Raw genomic sequence first — 19,113 nt, 5'->3', positions numbered from 1 at the left:
ATGATAATATTAATAATAATAATAATAATAATAATACTTATGTCAATCCTAATAATACTAATATTTATAACATAATACTAATGATAATATTAATAATATTACTTTCCAATAATACTAGTAATAATAATAATATAAAACTACTAGTTAGACACAATAATGCAACGGACGTAACAATAATGCAACGGACGTAACTGACGCCGTTTACAACGTAACTGAAGCCGTTTACAACATATATAAGTAATGATTTATTCGCTGTAGTTTTAATACAGTTGATAGGTGAGTGACTACAAGCAAAGGCTGCCGTCCTCCGTTTCACTGCAGCTAGAAACTCGATTTCATATCTTCAATTCAATTCTTGACACCAACAAATATGTCTTCTTCTTTATCTTTATGCCCTTGTACTAAAACCCTAGTTGTTAAACCTACTTTTCGCTTATCTTCATCCTCATCATCTTCATCTGTATTAATATTGTTCAACAACACAAAAAGATCAAAACTTTATCATCGTAATCATCATCATCATTCCCCCAAAATCGACTTCAAAATTAGGGCTTCTAATTCTGCTCTTCCTTCCCAACAACAACAACAACAAGAGGGCGATTCTGAGTCTTTGCAGCTGTTTGAGGTTGGTTTTATCACTAACTTCAACTCTTTATTACGTATTGATATATGCCTTTAACTAGTTTACATTTTAATTATAAATTGTTATGTTAATGTTAATGTTATAGTTATATATATTCTGCTACCAGTTCTGTTTATATATGGTTACCTGAAATCCGCCCAATTATTATTAAACAGCAGTTTTCATTGTGTATTGAGGGACTCATTGGTGAATCCGTACTCTAAAAATATCACGTAATAAAGATATACGTCTTCTTTAGTTTCACCTCTTTATTATGTATTATTGAAAGATATCAGGTGACATGTTTTTCTAAATATTATATTATATTTTATTATACGTATAGAGGGATAGATAGAGAGCTATACTTGAACTTTTACTGAATACAGTAATAAAATGACTGTGTGTTATAGAAGCTGAAGGAGACAGAGAAAGAACGGATCAATAAAATCGAAGAACTTGATAGGAAGGCTAATACACAGTTAGAAAGACAGCTTGTGATGGCTTCAAATTGGAGCAGGACGCTGTTGACCATGCAACAAAAGTTAAAGGGAACAGAGTGGGACCCTGAAACCTCACACAAGATCGACTATAGTGATTTCTTAAAGCTCCTTGATTCAAATAATGTTCGATTTATGGAGTACTCAAATTACGGGCAGACAGTATCAGGTTAAGGTTTCATTTTTACTATATATATATATATATATATATATATATATATATATATATATATATATATATATATATATATATATATATATATATATATATATATAGTGATAGGATCAAGAGGGAAGTAACCATTCGGGGGGAAGCGGGGGGAAGTTTTTTTTTTTTTTTTTGTTCGTTTTTTGAAAAAACTTTGTTCACGAACATTATAGATGAGATGAAAATATGAACATTTAGTAGAGACACTTTGTGATAAACGTTTTTATTTTGGCGGGAAAACGCTCGAAGAAGTAATATATAACAATTATCGTGTTTTTCGAGCGTATTTTGAGGTTTTAGCTATTGGGGTTTAGATATTAGGGTTTAGATATTAGGGTTTAGAAATTTAGGGTTTAGGGTTTAGATTTAGGGTTTAGATTTAGGATTTAGATTGAGTTTTTAACACGAATACATATGCGCAGCCATATACGTATACATCATTCTTATTAGTTATTGCTTCTCTTCGTAGTAATCTTGTGGTATTCAACCTATTCATAAATTGGTCGTCATACTTGCAAACATTTTATGGCCAACTATAATAGCCCCTGCTCGTGAACATGTCGCTAATGTGCTATAGACATGTGGTATTCTTTAATTATGAATGATTGAATTTTTGGACTTCAAATTGAGGTGTATGTTACATAAATATGTACTACTCTATTGTATAGACCCACAGGTTAGTATACCGTACCATATACTCATACTCACACGGTATCCCCTTCACATAAGACTTTTGACTTAAAACATTGGATGGTGGAATTTGATGTATATTTTTTTGTTCAACGGCGACAAGAATTTGATGTATTTAGAAAAAAAGGACCAGAAAATTTTGGTTTTGAGGACTTGGTTCTATCGAACATCAATTCATACGATACAAAATGGTAGAAACAGCGCTCTATATTCACATGTGTTAATATGTTTTTGATCATGCATATTTTAACCATAGGGTTAATATGCCTGTTCAATGCGTAAAGTGAGGTTTAAGGATCTTAGAACAAGGCTCTCCGGTCCGGCTACCGTGAATAACCCTGGCCGGCATGATGATGTCGGCGGGGTGGCTAAGTGATTAAGTCCACCTTCGATAACGTTCGCTGATCAGAAGGCCCCATATAAAGGCTGTAGGTGCTAGTCGACAAAGAACTAACCTGTTAGCCTTGAGAAGACGAGAGATGATGCTGGTTACGTAAGATGTGTGATTGATGATTATTCCGTAACGCTGTTGTGTGATTGATGATAATAAGGGTTTGTATATATAGGCAAACCCTAATTCTAGAATCATCTAAGATAATGATAATCTCGTCCATAACTAACTCCCCCGAATCACGGATATAATTATGGAAAAGATATTGACTTGATGACCAAGTAACTGCCGTACCGGGAACAAAGACATTCGACACATAACCGCATGCCGCATACCGCATACAAGGTATACGCATTCGCATGCTATCAAGGGCCCGCATGCGGATGGAATGCGCATGCGGGTTGCGGTATCATTATGTCCCCCAGTTTGATGTTATATGACGCAAGACATATGATATCAAACTATTAAGCGAAAAAGAAAAAACAAGAAAACGGCTAGCATTTAATTTTCCGCGTGCGTTTCGATGTCATTAAATGCCTGTCACTGTCACAGAAACCCATTCGGATGACAAGACGTAAAGTGGCAGCTTGGCAGGCGCGTGTGAGCCACGCGCTCAACACAGGACACATCGAACTGGCGCCCACGCGCGTGCAAAAAACATCAATCGTTGATTGCGTTACACGTGTACAGCCACGATGAAACCTGTATCACCCCATGACCCCCAAGATGCACTATAAATAGACCTGTTTCTCCCACATTTCCATTTTTCTGCATCAAGCTTCCTCAATACGCTGCCTGTTTGAATTCCGATCAAATTCCAACATTCCGGCCAACATCTAAAGGTTAGTCGTTCTCCGATTACTCATAGAAAATGACTAAGGCTAACGAGACATATGTAGATAGTGTAGTTTCTATTATAGAGCAGAAGCATATTGATTCTTTAGTTAAACAATACCCACCGCTAGCACAGTATAATCCGGTGCCTCCCCAGTCTAATCAACGTGCTCATTCACCGCCGGAGAACAAGGTAGCTATATATGAGCATGCGTTTAAGCATGACAATTTTAGGGTGCCCCCTTCGACTTCTTTTTGGGCGTTTTAGATCATTTTGGCGTAGGGTTAGGGCAATTACACCCTTACGCGATAGGGAAGATTGTACTGTTTGAGATGTGGTGCGTTGCACTCAACAAGGTGCCCTTAGTTAAGAACAAAGGTGTTCACATGTGTTAATATGTTTTCTTGTAGCTTAAATGAAGGGAAGGTGTAGAGAGGGGGTGTTTGGATGTATTGTATTGTTGAGGTGAATATTTGTGCCAAAGTCCTTTTTTTTTATTTCCTTCCAAAATTTTCATTTAATTTTATTAATTATATTATGTTTTATTTAATAAATTCCACAAACAAATCGAGTAGGGTCCATACAACCATCTAGTCACCATTGTTCTACTTGTTGCAAAATACCTGTTTGCTTACATTAACTTTTTCTTATCCTTCAATAATCTGTTAAAATCTGTCTTTTTATTGACAAATACTTTATTTACTGCTTTGCTTTACAGTGATTCTACCATATTCTACTAAGGAGGGTGGTGAATCTAAAAGTGATTCGGACCACAAGGATATTGTTTTTCGGAGGCACATAGTTGAGCGTATGCCCGTCGATAGCTGGAATGATGTTTGGCAAAAGTTGCATCAACAAATGGTGAATGTTGATGTCCTAAATGTGAATACAGTTCCAGCGCAAGTCTATTCTAGTGTTGCTACTATTGTTGTGTGGTCGATGCGACTTGCTCTTGCTATAGGATTGTATGTATGGATTGACAATATCATGAGACCTATTTATGCCAGGTTAATACCTTGTGATTTGGGAACTCCCCCTAAACAGATAAGACAGCCTGTAAAGAACCAGGCACTTGGATCATTAGGCGAGAGTCGGTAAGTTGTTAATTCTAATAATAATAATAATAAAAATAATTTAGATATGTAAACCCCCGCATATTATATTATTATTATTATATTGAGTATAATATAGTAATAAATAATGACATTGTTGTTGTTGTTGTTGTAATAAATTGTGTTGCAGGGCAAAATTTATATCAGCAGAAGAGACGACTGGTGTGTCATTTGATGATTTTGCAGGTCAGGAATATATAAAGAGGGAATTGCAGGAGATTGTGCGAATATTAAAGAATGATGAAGAATTCCAAAATAAGGGGATTTACTGTCCTAAGGGTGTCTTACTTCATGGCCCACCTGGAACTGGTAAAACTCTTCTAGCCAAAGCCATAGCTGGTGAAGCAGGTCTTCCTTTTTTTGCAGCCAATGGGACTGATTTTGTCGAGGTCATTCAATGAAACCACCTTATCTATCTTTTTTCCTCTCTTCTTTTTTTTTTTTTTTTTTTACATGTTTGACTCGCTAGAGACAATTCATACAAGTACATGAGTCACTAACTAACTAACTAACTAACTAACGAACTTTACGAATCCTATGCAGATGTTTGTTGGGGTTGCAGCATCTCGTGTCAAGGACCTTTTTGCTAGTTCAAGATCATTTGCTCCTTCAATTATTTTTATTGACGAGATAGATGCTATTGGTAGCAAGCGTGGTGGCCCTGATATCGGCGGGGTACGCTAACCCACCCACCCCACCCTACTTTCTTCTTTGTTAAAAACTACTCTACTTATGAAAACAGAGATGGATAATGGTCAAATATGGTCCTGGGCGAAAGATATCGATAACACTCACCTATAAATGAAAAGATAGTAGTCAACAAAAGTACTAAAATATAAAATTACACTTAGTCTATTCAATCATAACTACAGATCCACTCCATTTAACCTTCTGTCTTAATTCATTTATTTAATCTCTTAATTTTATTTGTGTTTAACATCATTGCTTTGTTAGACAACATATATATACTGAAGGTATCAGATGCACATATGTTTACATTTTTTAATTAATGTGTGTGTCTGTACATGCTATGTCTATATGCTTACATAGGAATGTATTGCTACACGCATTGGTATGTATGCATGCATGCATAGATGTAGGCAATCATTACAATGTGTGTATACATACATAAGTACATTTATGTATGTCTCAGATCCGCTGATACATATGATATACATAGATACACATACATATATACAGATATCACACACATACATATGTGTGCCAAACTGTGCTTTGACAATGGTGTTTATGGTATATACTTAAAAATTAATAGGGTGGTGCAGAGCGGGAACAAGGTCTGCTTCAGATATTAACAGAAATGGATGGTTTCAAAGAGTCGACATCTCAAGTATATATATTTCATTTCTAATGTTTTAGTATAATAATTAAAACTTATATGATATGAACGAACAGTTGGCGGTTGTGGAATATTAAGTTGAACATTTGGTTGGTTGGTATGTAGGTGTTAGTTATCGGAGCAACCAATAGACTGGATATTCTGGATCCTGCTCTTTTGAGGAAAGGCCGTTTTGATAAGATAATAAGGGTTGGCCTTCCATCTAAAGATGGTAGATTTGCTATATTACAGGTATGCATACATAATTTACGTTAAATTATTTTACTATTCTGATTTTTCTCAAGTATCATTGATTGATTGATTGATTATATCCTACTACACTAGGTCCATGCGAAGAACAAATATTTTCGTTCCGAGGAAGAGAAGGAAACTTTATTGCTGGAAATTGCCAAAAAAACAGAAGATTTTACTGGGGCAGAACTGCAGAATATACTGTAAGTTCATTGATGTATGATGATGTACTATTATTATTATTAATAATAATATAAATATACAGGTGGTAAGATCTATGAAAAGGCAGATTGGGTGAGCACTCAAAATTGTTAGAAGCTAACAATTGATTAATTAATTAATTAATTAATTAATTAATTTAATTCAACAGGAATGAAGCTGGTATTTTGACTGCCCGAAAGGACTTGGACTACATAGGACGAGATGAACTTCTTGAGGCCTTGAAAAGGGTATATTTATATATCTTTAAAGTTATGAAGAAAAATCAAAAATATATATGTCCGTCCCATATATATATATTTTTTTTTTTTTTTTTTTTTTTTTTTTTTTTTTTTTTTTTATTATTATTATTATTATTATTATTTTTATTTTTATTACATTTTATTTTTATTATTATTATTTATCTATATATTATTTATCTATATATTTATTTATTTTATTTTTACTTATCTATTTTTATTTATTTTTTTTTTTACTTTTTTTATTTATTATTTGTATTTTATTTTTATTTTATTTTTTATTTTTATTTATTTTTTTTTTTTTTTTTTTTTTTTTTTTTTTTTTTTTTTTTTTTTTTTTATCTATCTATCTATTTAAAAATAAAAAATTCTTTTTTAGCCGGAGGTCCTCACGGAAGCAATCTCTCTACCCTGGAGTAGAGAGGGGGATGAATTTTCTTTACTGTGGGTGGAGATTTCCTTTTCTTGACTCGTGGTTAAGGAAACGACTTCTCTTCTATTTTAGGGTAGAGGAAGGATTGTCTACATCTTACCTCCCCCATACCTCGCAGGCGCGGGATTGGGTATTGTTATTGTTGTATATATGTCCGTCCCATCATTCGGCTAATAGATAGATAGATAATAATGTTTATTTATTTATTTATGGAAATTGCAGCAAAAAGGAACATTTGAAACCGGTCATGAAGATAGAAGTGAAGTCCCAGAGGAGCTAAAACTGAGGTTGGCGTATAGAGAAGCAGCTGTTTCGGTTCTTGCATGCTACTTTCCAGATCCCCACCGTCCTTTCATGGGGGTAATAATAATTACATTACATATAGTCATATCGTCTATTATAGAGGTGGCCTTTCCTACCCATTTATTTATGAATGGGTCAATTTGTGTTTTGTTTGATCTTCTATACTAGGGATTCAAAGGTGAAAAGCGACAAAATTAGCTTAACAACATAGTTGGGTTGAAAGTTGCCAGCCATAGTGTGTATTTAACTCATCAAATCTCTTATTTTGTTTTATACATAGTTAAAGTTGTTTTTTTATTGGAAAAAATAGCCTTTTTGTAATTTAAATCTTGGACAAAAAGTAACTAGGGTCAAGCCAACCTGGCACGATTTGTACCAAAAGATCACTGGTTTCCATAACCCAACCGCCTTATTGCCACCTCTAGTTAGTGTCTCTCATTATAATATGGTTGCTGCTAGTTCACGAGTCCTGTTATGTTGACAAATTCAATAAATTTCCTGATACGCAGACAGATATCAATTCTGTTAAGAGTCAATCAAACATGCGCTACATAGAGATTTCAGGAAGGGTATTTAAGAGGAAATCAGATTATGTGAACTCCATAGTCCGTGCATGTGCTCGTACGTAAATATATACATATAACCTCCATTCTTTTCTTTCTTCTTCTAGATAAACTAACCTAAATGCCATGCCATGCCATGCCATGCCATTTTTATATAAGTATGACTTGTAATCCTTTCCCTACTTATATAGCCAGAGTAATTGAAGAAGAAATGTTTGGATTAGAGAATTTATGCTGGATATCTGCAAAGGCTACATTAGAAGCTTCAATGCATGCTGAGTTTTTGATCCTTCAGTCTGGAATGACTTCATTTGGGAACGCCTACTATCGCAAAAAACATGATTTAGTCCCAAATGTGAGTTACTTCTGTTTTATCCTTCACTCATACGATTTGATTTTGATCTAGTATCATCATCGTCGTCGTCATCGTCGTATTTTGGTATTTTTAGTTTCCAGTTTTGACAGTCGGTTCATCTGCATTGTATATGCTCAATATTTTATTGTAATGTGATAGAGTTCCATTATTTTTTAAACACTTTAATAATTGAGTTGTCATCTTTCATAGCTTGCAGCCAAACTGGAAGCACTAAAAGATGAATACATGCGTTTTGCCATGGAAAAATGTTATTCTGTCTTAAGAGAATATTATTCTGCTGTAGAAGAGATCACAGGTTGGTGTGTTTGTTGTATTTGATATGATGTTTGAAATCTTGTTGATAAAGTAATGAAATATTCTTCAAGGTAACCAAATACTTAAAAACAAAAGTTTCATAAACATTCACATACGCATACAAAATCACTGGAGGTGTATTATATTATGACTTGTAGTATATATAAACTACCTACCTACCTACCTGTTTTAATTGTTACCCAACCCACCCGTAATAAATCATCCATAAATGAAATAGTTGCATCAATCAATCAATCAATGATCAGTACTACTTATGGCTAGTAATAAAACATTGTATGGTTACAGATAGATTACTTGAGAAGGGAGAAATCGAAGCTGATGAAATTTGGAGTATATACAAAAGCACCCCTCGGATATCTCAGGTATATTTCAAACTGTTTTCATTTATTTATTTAATAACATAATAGTTATTATTTACGAGCATACTTTCATCCATCTAAAAAGCATAACTTGTTATGCTATCTTTGTTGGAATTCATCATATTAACAAGTTATATTAACATGCATGTCAAAACCCGATTTTAAAAGTGTAGCGGAAGCAATTTTACATAAACAAATCAATATGAGTTTAACCTTTTAAACATGAATTCCAAAATAGATCAAGTCTAGAAATATACTTACAAATATAAGAGTGCTAGTAAAGAAAAGTACCTACTCCAAGTTAGGAGGTTACAAGATGATGAAGATGATGATGATGAATGGAGCTCCAAAAGTATGAAACCTCAAGTTGTTATACCCCAAACTTATTACCAACACCTTGTACTTTGGTTAGGATTTGATGACACTTGAATTAAACTTGCAAAAACCAAATTTTGAACCCCTTGGAGAGCTCTAAAGCCCACGGCAATGGCAGCAGCTGTAGGAGGTTTTTTTGTGCAGAATTTTTACTTGCTTTGATGTGTAGAATGCATGTCTAGGTGGTCTCCCATAATGCCTTGGTTAAATGCAATTTTGAATGGAGAAAACCAAGTAAAAAACAAGTCAAATGACATGCTTAATCCTACTACCAATGCCACTTGCAAGTTTTAAATAAAATGGTTTTCTTTTATAAAATGAGATTTTGCAAAATACATTTTATAAAACTACCATTTTATTTATTATGTGTACATTATTTATAAAACCTATTTTATAAAAGAATGTAACATTATTTATTAATTATTTAACCTATAAATAATTAAATCCATATTATATAAATCATTCCATAATTTATATATATATATATATGTACACATCAAGTAATATTTCAGAAAACCATTTTTCTAAAGTTCAAGTGGCGCGTATTTAATCAGTGATCCAATCGTTAAGATTAAATACGTATAAGGTGTCGGTAAGTTTGTTATTGGGTATGACCCGACTTGGATCATAACACATTAGCCACATTAATTTAATATGTCTCTCGGGCATACGAAATACCTTCAATCTCCCACTTGCACGAGAAATATAAGAGATTAATGCAAGTGATGGATACCACCTAACGACCGTCCATCACCCCCAATATGTTATGACTTTGTGCCATTCAACAACATCATCCTTTTCGAGTTCCCATCTCGAATATGAATAGGTGAATTTTTCATTTTATCCTTTCGTCCTAGATGTCATGTTAAATCCAAGAGACACAGAGTGATCACTCTCTTCTAGATTTAACTTTATCAGGCCTTAGACATCTGACTCTCAACGAATAAGAGGGACAAATTCCATCTTGACTACATACGTCCTAAATATATACCTTGCATTATACCTGAGCTCTTCCTTATGAACTACCATATTTCAGAATAGCGAAGGAGAGAATCAAGGCACAATACCTGGTGGATATCCGAACCCAATATGTATCTCAGGTCAGAGGATACAATGATATTCGCCTTTACTCAAGATTACATGTGATCAACCACAAAGGCTCCATTCAGTAAATCTTGAGGGCGGGTCTTCCAATATTTGTATCCCACAAATATCTATGAACCTTGGTTGCAACCTTGCCCCACATTCATCCCGTGAATGTATACCAATCCAAGTTCATAATAGTCTAAACCTCACACTTGTTCCCACAAATGTGATCAACTACGGAATTTAGAATAATTATTTATTCATGGATAAAATATGCAAAATAGGAACATAACTCAAAATTAAATTAATACCATAATTTTATTAATGAGTTTGAACTAATTCGTTCCGTTACAATACATAAAACAGATCATGACCAATCACTAGAATATCGAAGCCCTAATGCACAAACATGTCCTGTATGTTTTGATCCATGTAAGAGCTTCGTGAGAGGATCCGCTATATTAAGATCTGTGTGAACTTTGCGAATACATATCTTTCCCTTTTCAACTTCATCCCTTATGTAGTTGAATCTCCGCTCAATGTGACGGGTCTTTTGGTGAGCACGAGGTTCTTTGATTTGAGCAATCGCACCCTCGTTGTCACAAAAGATCTCAAGAGGGTCCTGAATGGAAGGGACTACTCCTAAGTCGTCGATGAATTTCTTCATCCATGCAGCTTCCTGAGCTGCCAATGAGGCGGCAATGTACTCCGACTCTGTAGTGGATAATGCAACAACATCCTGTTTTGAACTCTTCCAAGAGACCGCACCTCCATTTAACGTGAAGACATAACCGGATTGTGATCGAGAATCATCTCGATCAGTTTGGAAACTCGCGTCCACGTAACCCTTTACAGCAAGTTCCTCCTCACCAGATCCATATATTAGAAACATATCCTTAGTCCTCCTAAGGTATTTCAATATACTTTTAACCGCAATCCAATGACTGTTTCCTGGGTTATTCTGGTATCTACTTGTCAAGCTTAGGGCGCATGACACATCCGGTCTAGTGCATATCATTGCATACATGATTGACCCAATAACAGATGCATAAGGGACTCTCTTCATTCTCTCTTGTTCATCTTTCGTGGTAGGGCACTGAGATGAACTCATCTTTCGTGGTAGGGCACTGAGATGAACTCATCTTTCGTGGTAGGGCACTGAGATGAACTGAGAGGCGTTCCTCTTTGAATAGGTACCAAACCACTCTTAGAGTTCTCCATCTTGAACATTTTTCGTGGTAGGGCACTGAGATGAACTCATCTTTCGTGGTAGGGCACTGAGATGAACTGAGAGGCGTTCCTCTTTGAATAGGTACCAAACCACTCTTAGAGTTCTCCATCTTGAACCTTTTCAAGACCTTTTCAATGTATGCACTTTGATTAAAACCTATCAGTTTCTTGGATCTATTCCTGTAGATCCCAATCCCCAAAACGTATTGTGCTTCTCCAAGATCCTTAATGGAGAAGCATTTACTTAGCCAAGTTTTAACTCCTTGCATTGCCGGAATATCATTTCCAAATAACACTATATCATCCACATATAGTACAAGGAACATGATAGTGCTCCCACTAGCTTTCTTGTATACACAAGCTTCATCACCATTTTTGATGAAGCCAAATTTCTCAGCCTCCTCATTAAAACGATGATTCCACATTCTAGATGCTTGTTTCAATTCGTAGATTGACTTCTTTAACTTGCATACCTTTTTAGGATATTTCGGATCAACAAAACCTTCAGGCTGAACCATATAGACATCTTCCACAAGATATCCATTTAGGAAAGCGGTCTTGACATCCATTTGCCATATTTCATAATCATAATGAGCAGCAATGGCAAATAATATCCTAATAGACTTTAGCATTGCCACAGGCGAAAAAGTTTCATCATAGTCAACCCCTTGAGTTTGAGTGAAACCTTTTGCTATAAGTCTAGCTTTATATGTATCCAAGTTTCCATGTATGTCGGTTTTCTTCTTGAAAATCCATTTGCAATCAACTAGCCTAGAGCTAGGAGGTTGCGCAACAAGTTCCCAAACTTGGTTGTCATACATGGATTGCATCTCGGCGTTCATGGCTTCCTGCCATTTGTCTTTATCGATCCTTGATAAAGCATCTTTGTAGTTTGTGGGTTCATCCAAATCAACCACATAGCAACCATCCATGAGAAACCCATATCTCTCGGGAGGATTACTAATCCTACTAGATCTTCGAACGTCTTGTATACTTTGATCAACCACTTGATCATTCTCAACATTTTCATGTTGAGTGCTAGTGTCAACCAATTGTGTATCATCTACTTGATCTTGAACCTCTTCAAAATCTATCTTCCTTTCACTATTACCTTCCATTAGGAACTTTGTTTCAAGGAATTCCGCCTTTCGAGCAACAAATACATTTTGCTCGGTCGGATCATAGAAATAGTATCCCATATCATCCTTGGGATATCCTATGAAGATACACTTCGTGGATCGAGCATGCAACTTATTAGCATCATAGCGCTTAGGATAAGCTTCACATCCCCATACTTTCAAGTATGATAGAGAAGGAGGTTTTCCAAACCACATCTCGTGAGGAGTTCGTTCCACTTTCTTGGTTGGGGCCATATTTAAAATACGAGCCGCGGAGCTTAGACAATAACCCCAAAATAATAGAGGTAACGAGCTTCTTGCCATCATAGATCGAACCATATCCATTAGGGTTCGGTTCCTCCTTTCGGAAACCCCATTAAGTTGGGGTGTTCCTGGTGGAGTAAGTTGTGAGATAATCCCACAACTCCTAAGATGATCTTAGAAAGCATCGCTTAGGTATTCACCTCCTCTATCGGTACGAAGTACCTTGATTGTCTTATTGAGTTGATTTTGTACTTCGTTTTGATACTCTTTGAATGCTTCAAAAGTTTCATCCTTATGTCTTAATAAGTAGACATATCCGAAACGACTAAAGTCATCAATGAAAGTAACAAAGTATCTTTCACAATTCCTAGTCATGGGTTTAAAGGGTCCACATACATCCGAATGTATTAATCCCAATAAATCTTTAGCCCTTTCATAGGTCCCTTTGAAAGGTGCTTTAGTCATTTTGCCTTGTAAACAAGATTCACATACATCAAGCGAGTCCATCTCATTTGATTTCAAGAGTCCATTCTTTTGAAGTGTACGCATTCGGTTCTTGTTTATGTGACTAAGGCGACAATGCCATAAGTAGGAATCACTCAAATCCCTTTTGAGTTTCTTGGTGCTAGTATGGTATATTGAGCTACTAGATGATGTATCATCATGAACCAATTCATAAATTCCATTTGAAGGCGAAGCCTTAAAATAGAATACATTATCTAAATAAACGTGGATATCATCATTAACAAAATTAAGATAAAAACCACATTGTTTTAAACGGGAAATTGAAATAATGTTTCGACATAAATCCGGTGCATACAAAACATTGTTCAAAATAAGTTCCAAACCACTTGGAAGCTTTAATACAAAGTCTCCTTGAGCCTTCACTTGCACTTTGGCTCCATTACCCATAAAGAGACTTGATGTTCCCGCTTGCTTGCTACTTCTTTTGAACACCTGCAAAAAATTGCAAATGTGAGTTCCACATCCAGTGTCTAATACCCATGTATTAGAAGAAGTAATATTAAGTTCTATATATACCATATATATATTACCTGAGGATTGCCCCGCATCCCTCTTTTCCTTCAACTCCTTAAGGTAGACCGGGCAGTTGCGTTTCCAGTGACCCATTTCACCACAACCGAAGCACGGGTCTTCCTTGGGGTTTGCTTGTCCGGCAACCTTTTGCTTCTTGTTCTTGTTTTTGGTTGGGGTAACCATCCTCCCCTTTCCCTTGCCTTGATGGGCGGGTCCTTTTCTCTTAGCCGCCTTTGGCTTAGAGGTGTTATTACCTTTGGACCCACCATCATTGATCATTAGCACGGGTGAAGCCCTCTTACCCATGCTAGTTTCCGTCGTCCTAAGCATGCCATGAAGTTCACCAATGGTCTTATCCATCCCATTCATATTGTAATTAATTACAAATTGGTCAAACCTCTTTGACAAGGAGTTTAGGATAAGATCCGTGGCTAGCTCATTAGATATGTTGAGATTAAGACGGTTTGCGCGATCAATGAGGCTTTTCATCTTAAGGACATAAGATGAAACGGATTGGGAGTCATCCATACGACATGCATGAAGCGCTCGAACGGTCTCGAAGCGCTCGACACGTGCTTGTTGAAGGAACATCTCCTTCAATTGCGTGATCATGTCGTATGCAGTATGATGCTCGAAATCCTTTTGGAGTTCGGGTATCATAGTCCCAAGCATTAGGCAAGCGACTTGCACCGAATCGGCGCAATACTTATCCCAATAAGCCATGCCTTCCGTATCATCCTCGTCGGGTTGATCGGGAATGGGGTCTTCCAACACATACGCCTTATCCTCAAGTTTGAGGACAATCCTAAGATTGCGGAACCAATCCATAAAGTTCGTATGGTTGAGTTTGTCTTTCTCTAGGAGTGACCTTAACGATAGGTTGTTCAAGTTAATAGGTGCGTTTTGCATGTTGTTATTGGCGGCCATCTACAAAATTTAACAAAGTTTATTTAAGTATCGATTTTAAATTTAATAAACAATACCCTTTTAAATTTTAATTGACTTATTAAATATTAGAATCCAACGGTAAATCAAATTTCGGTTAGGTGACCTTTATCCCGTTATTTGATTTAGCTAGGTAGTCATTTATATGACAATTGCAATCCTTTTGCAACTTCTAAAATATGGGATCATGCAATCCTTTTGCATGGCATATTTATCTCATCAACGCCTATTTGTTCCTCATGCTTCGGTGACCCTAAGTTCATGATTCCCAAATCAAGTCGTCCTACTTGTGTAAACATGTAAAATTAACATACAAGTGGTTAGGTGACCTTTATCCCACAAGCATGCGAATTTTACCTTAACCATATTAGTTAGCTCATAACGGTTAGGTGACCTTTATCCCATTATGAGTTCCCTACTATGTTTAAGTGTCCCACAAAAGGATGGCGTTAAACTTGTTTACCTTGTTTTAGTTTTAAAGGGATTTTCGGTTTTCTTTATTCTAGTTTAAGAAAACATATTGCCATACACCAACATGCATTTGGTGTATAGTACATTATGAAAAACCTATTTTATGTCTTAGTAATAAAACCAATTACTTGATATAAACCATTTTATATACATTATCATCTTGTTCTTAATAACCATTTATTAGTGTCCTTTTGTTGTTTTTAATATAACCAATTATAATGTCGTTTTGCAAGTTGTTAACATGTGATTTTCTTGTACCAACCAAGCATACAAACATAATAATCATACAAGCATGCATAACAACAATGTTCATAATCAAGCCAAAGTGGTGGACACTTGTTTAGCCGAAAACAAGTGTCACCGGTAAAGGGTTAAATCACAAAGTAAGAGATTTTTAAAATCTCCCACTAACTCTTGCATCCATATGCTCCATCTTGTGATTTTCTTCATCATCTTGAATCTTCATTTCTTTTTACAAAAAATATACAACCTAATACATTTTTTTTTTAGGAAAAAGAAATTACATCCTAATATATTTTACATACCAAGATAAAATAAATTACATCACCAAATTACAAAAAAAAAATTATTACAATATTACAAACCAAATGAATGAATATTACAATCAATTGAAATGCAACCAAACATTCACACATCCAAACATAAGGTCTAGGCTTGATTGTGAACAACAACAAACAACAAAACTTGACCAAATTTGAAGCTCCAAACCCTTTTGGAAGCCCCAAAAATTCGGCCAAAAAGGCACCCCACCCAAAACCCAAAATTTTTTACATTCTAATTTCATGCATGTTACTAGAATGTAATCTAAATGGGTTTTAAAGCCAAATACAAGAAGCATATTTCTATGACCTCGGCTCTAGATACCATTGTTGGAATTCATCATATTAACAAGTTATATTAACATGCATGTCAAAACCCGATTTTAAAAGTGTAGCAGAAGCAATTTTACATAAACAAATCAATATGAGTTTAACCTTTTAAACATGAATTCCAAAATAGATCAAGTCTAGAAATATACTTACAAATATAAGAGTGCTAGTAAAGAAAAGTACCTACTCCAAGTTAGGAGGTTACAAGATGATGAAGATGATGATGATGAATGGAGCTCCAAAAGTATGAAACCTCAAGTTGTTATACCCCAAACTTATTACCAACACCTTGTACTTTGGTTAGGATTTGATGACACTTGAATTAAACTTGCAAAAACCAAATTTTGAACCCCTTGGAGAGCTCTAAAGCCCACGGCAATGGCAGCAGCTGTAGGAGGTTTTTTTGTGCAGAATTTTTACTTGCTTTGATGTGTAGAATGCATGTCTAGGTGGTCTCCCATAATGCCTTGGTTAAATGCAATTTTGAATGGAGAAAACCAAGTAAAAGACAAGTCAAATGACATGCTTAATCCTACTACCAATGCCACTTGCAAGTTTTAAATAAAATGGTTTTCTTTTATAAAATGAGATTTTGCAAAATACATTTTATAAAACTACCATTTTATTTATTATGTGTACATTATTTATAAAACCTATTTTATAAAAGAATGTAACATTATTTATTAATTATTTAACCTATAAATAATTAAATCCATATTATATAAATCATTCCATAATTTATATATATATATATATGTACACATCAAGTAATATTTCAGAAAACCATTTTTCTAAAGTTCAAGTGGCGCGTATTTAATCAGTGATCCAATCGTTAAGATTAAATACGTATAAGGTGTCGGTAAGTTTGTTATTGGGTATGACCCGACTTGGATCATAACACATTAGCCACATTAATTTAATATGTCTCTCGGGCATACGAAATACCTTCAATCTTAACACGCTATTTGTCAAACTGAAACATCGGTATTATAATTTAATTGAAATTCATTCATAGCTACACTAAAAATGAATGTGCATCTCTCTCTACATGCTATTATTGCAGCTTATGGCTGTAGTTGCACATGAATGTATATCATACCATCTTATCTATTGGTTTCATTTATCCAATTTTATTTAGCCAACTGTTCCACCTGTTGATGAATATGGTGCACTGATATATGCTGGAAGATGGGGAATCCATGGAGCTTCACTCCCTGGTAGGGCCACATTTGCACCCGGCAATGTTGGATTTGCAACGTTTGGTGCCCCACGTCCAATGGAGGTTAGTTAGTTAGTTAGTTAATGCAGACTTCATACATACATGTGATGTGATTACACCTTATTTATTAGAGGTGGCAGAATGACCGGGTTGGTTAGAAATGTTTGGCAACATGTCCGAATGGGAGGTAATTATTGGGTAGTTAAGTGTGTAAAATATGCCTTAAGGGCATAAGTTAAGTGTGTAAAATATGGATGGTTACACAACTAGTATAGTATTTTAATTATAATATTACAATTTAATTCACAAAAATTACATAGAGGCTGCTAGTGCTATATACATTGAAATCAGTCCAGTACACTTTGAGCGAAGGTAAATCTGTTCTTCAACCCTATAAGCTAACAGTTGTCTATATTTTACCCGTTACAAGTATAAAAAAAAAAAAACAAATCGAAATTGCCACCTCCAGTTTTTAAATATGGTTTTAAGTTTTATCTATATGTAATGGGTGGCATGCATAATCGATGTGTGTAGACTCAAGTTGTTAGTGATGATACGTGGAAGCTAGTTGATAAAATTTGGGAGAGACGGGTTCAGGAAATTAGAGACGGGGCAAAAAAGGAAATCGAAGCAGACAAGGAGAAACCACATGTGTTAATCGCCAGCCATTTTCTGTGATTCTTGTGTACGTACCTTTCTATGGTTGGTGTCTACTTGACTGAAAAAATTACAATTTTTTTTTGGCTTTTATAAATAATAAATTAAGTGTATTATAATAACAGTTACCAATTAAAAACTTATAAATGTTTGTGTGTTTACAGACAAATTTCAATTACATATTCTCACTAAATTTACTTATGCAGTGGAAAATAACCAGATGGTTCATCAACAGATCTGTTTTTGTGAGCTACATTACATACACCAAGGATACTTGAGAGAGAGCAAACTTAAACTTGATGGCAGCAGCTGCCACAATTACAAACCAACCATGGAGATGTTCTACACCTTTTGTCAGACGGGGCTGGGCCTCAAAAGTTTTGGATACCGAGAGTGAATCGATTGAAAGTACCCCCTATCAGATCTTGTACTACGTTTTAAATTGTATTGTATTGAATTGAATTCTTTTTGAAAATTCTTCGTATTAACGCATGCATGCATATGCATGCTTGGGTCAGTTAATTAACCGATGCTTCTGTTTATATGGAGCAGTGTCGTCCCATAGATATCAGAGGCCACATGCCATAAGACCATAAACAAATTACTAAAAAAAATAATAAAAGATTTCAACAAAAAGCGCTTCTTATACTATTATTGAATAACAAGGATTTTTAGATCTCTTATATAATAAAAATATTTCTGTAAAACGTTTAGTTTAATGGGTTATTAGGCTTTTATTTTTTTAATTAACCGCAATTTTTGAGATGCCATAAAGCAATGAACTAAAAAAAATCATTACAAATTCATAGCTTACGCCATGCCAGACTGCTACTTTGTAAATATATGAGATGTATGGTAATAAATCTAGTTTTCACTGATGCCTCATGCACCATTATTCTCAATTAAATGTCACAGACTGACATAAGATAACCATATTGACACATCATCGTATAATTATTTAAAAATGTGCCAAATAAACTAACAAAAACATCATCAAAAACACACATCTATTAGATGGTATAGATTTTTTATTTTATTTTTTCAATTGCAAACTCACTACTTATAAC

The 19,113-nt window shown here is 35.0% G+C and overlaps 1 protein-coding gene across 1 annotated transcript; it reads left to right on the top strand.

Annotated features, from left to right (window-relative positions):
* Positions 1 to 282: 282 nt before the first annotated feature.
* LOC139866103 (probable inactive ATP-dependent zinc metalloprotease FTSHI 4, chloroplastic) lies at positions 283 to 18,680 on the top strand. Its single transcript, XM_071854237.1, has 17 exons — positions 283 to 625; positions 1,033 to 1,288; positions 3,962 to 4,337; positions 4,486 to 4,744; positions 4,899 to 5,030; positions 5,632 to 5,706; positions 5,821 to 5,946; positions 6,040 to 6,149; positions 6,317 to 6,395; positions 7,060 to 7,197; positions 7,650 to 7,761; positions 7,895 to 8,058; positions 8,269 to 8,374; positions 8,680 to 8,756; positions 17,309 to 17,452; positions 17,924 to 18,074; positions 18,253 to 18,680. Exons 1-16 carry the CDS (start codon positions 371 to 373, stop codon positions 18,065 to 18,067), a joined length of 2,553 nt encoding a protein of 850 aa, XP_071710338.1. The 5' UTR covers positions 283 to 370; the 3' UTR covers positions 18,068 to 18,074; positions 18,253 to 18,680.
* Positions 18,681 to 19,113: the final 433 nt, after the last annotated feature.

This window comes from Rutidosis leptorrhynchoides, chromosome 9, assembly GCF_046630445.1.
Source record: "Rutidosis leptorrhynchoides isolate AG116_Rl617_1_P2 chromosome 9, CSIRO_AGI_Rlap_v1, whole genome shotgun sequence".
Taxonomy (NCBI): Eukaryota; Viridiplantae; Streptophyta; class Magnoliopsida; order Asterales; family Asteraceae; genus Rutidosis; species Rutidosis leptorrhynchoides.
Note: the sequence above shows the minus strand (reverse complement) of the source record. Positions and strands in the feature narration are given on the sequence as shown.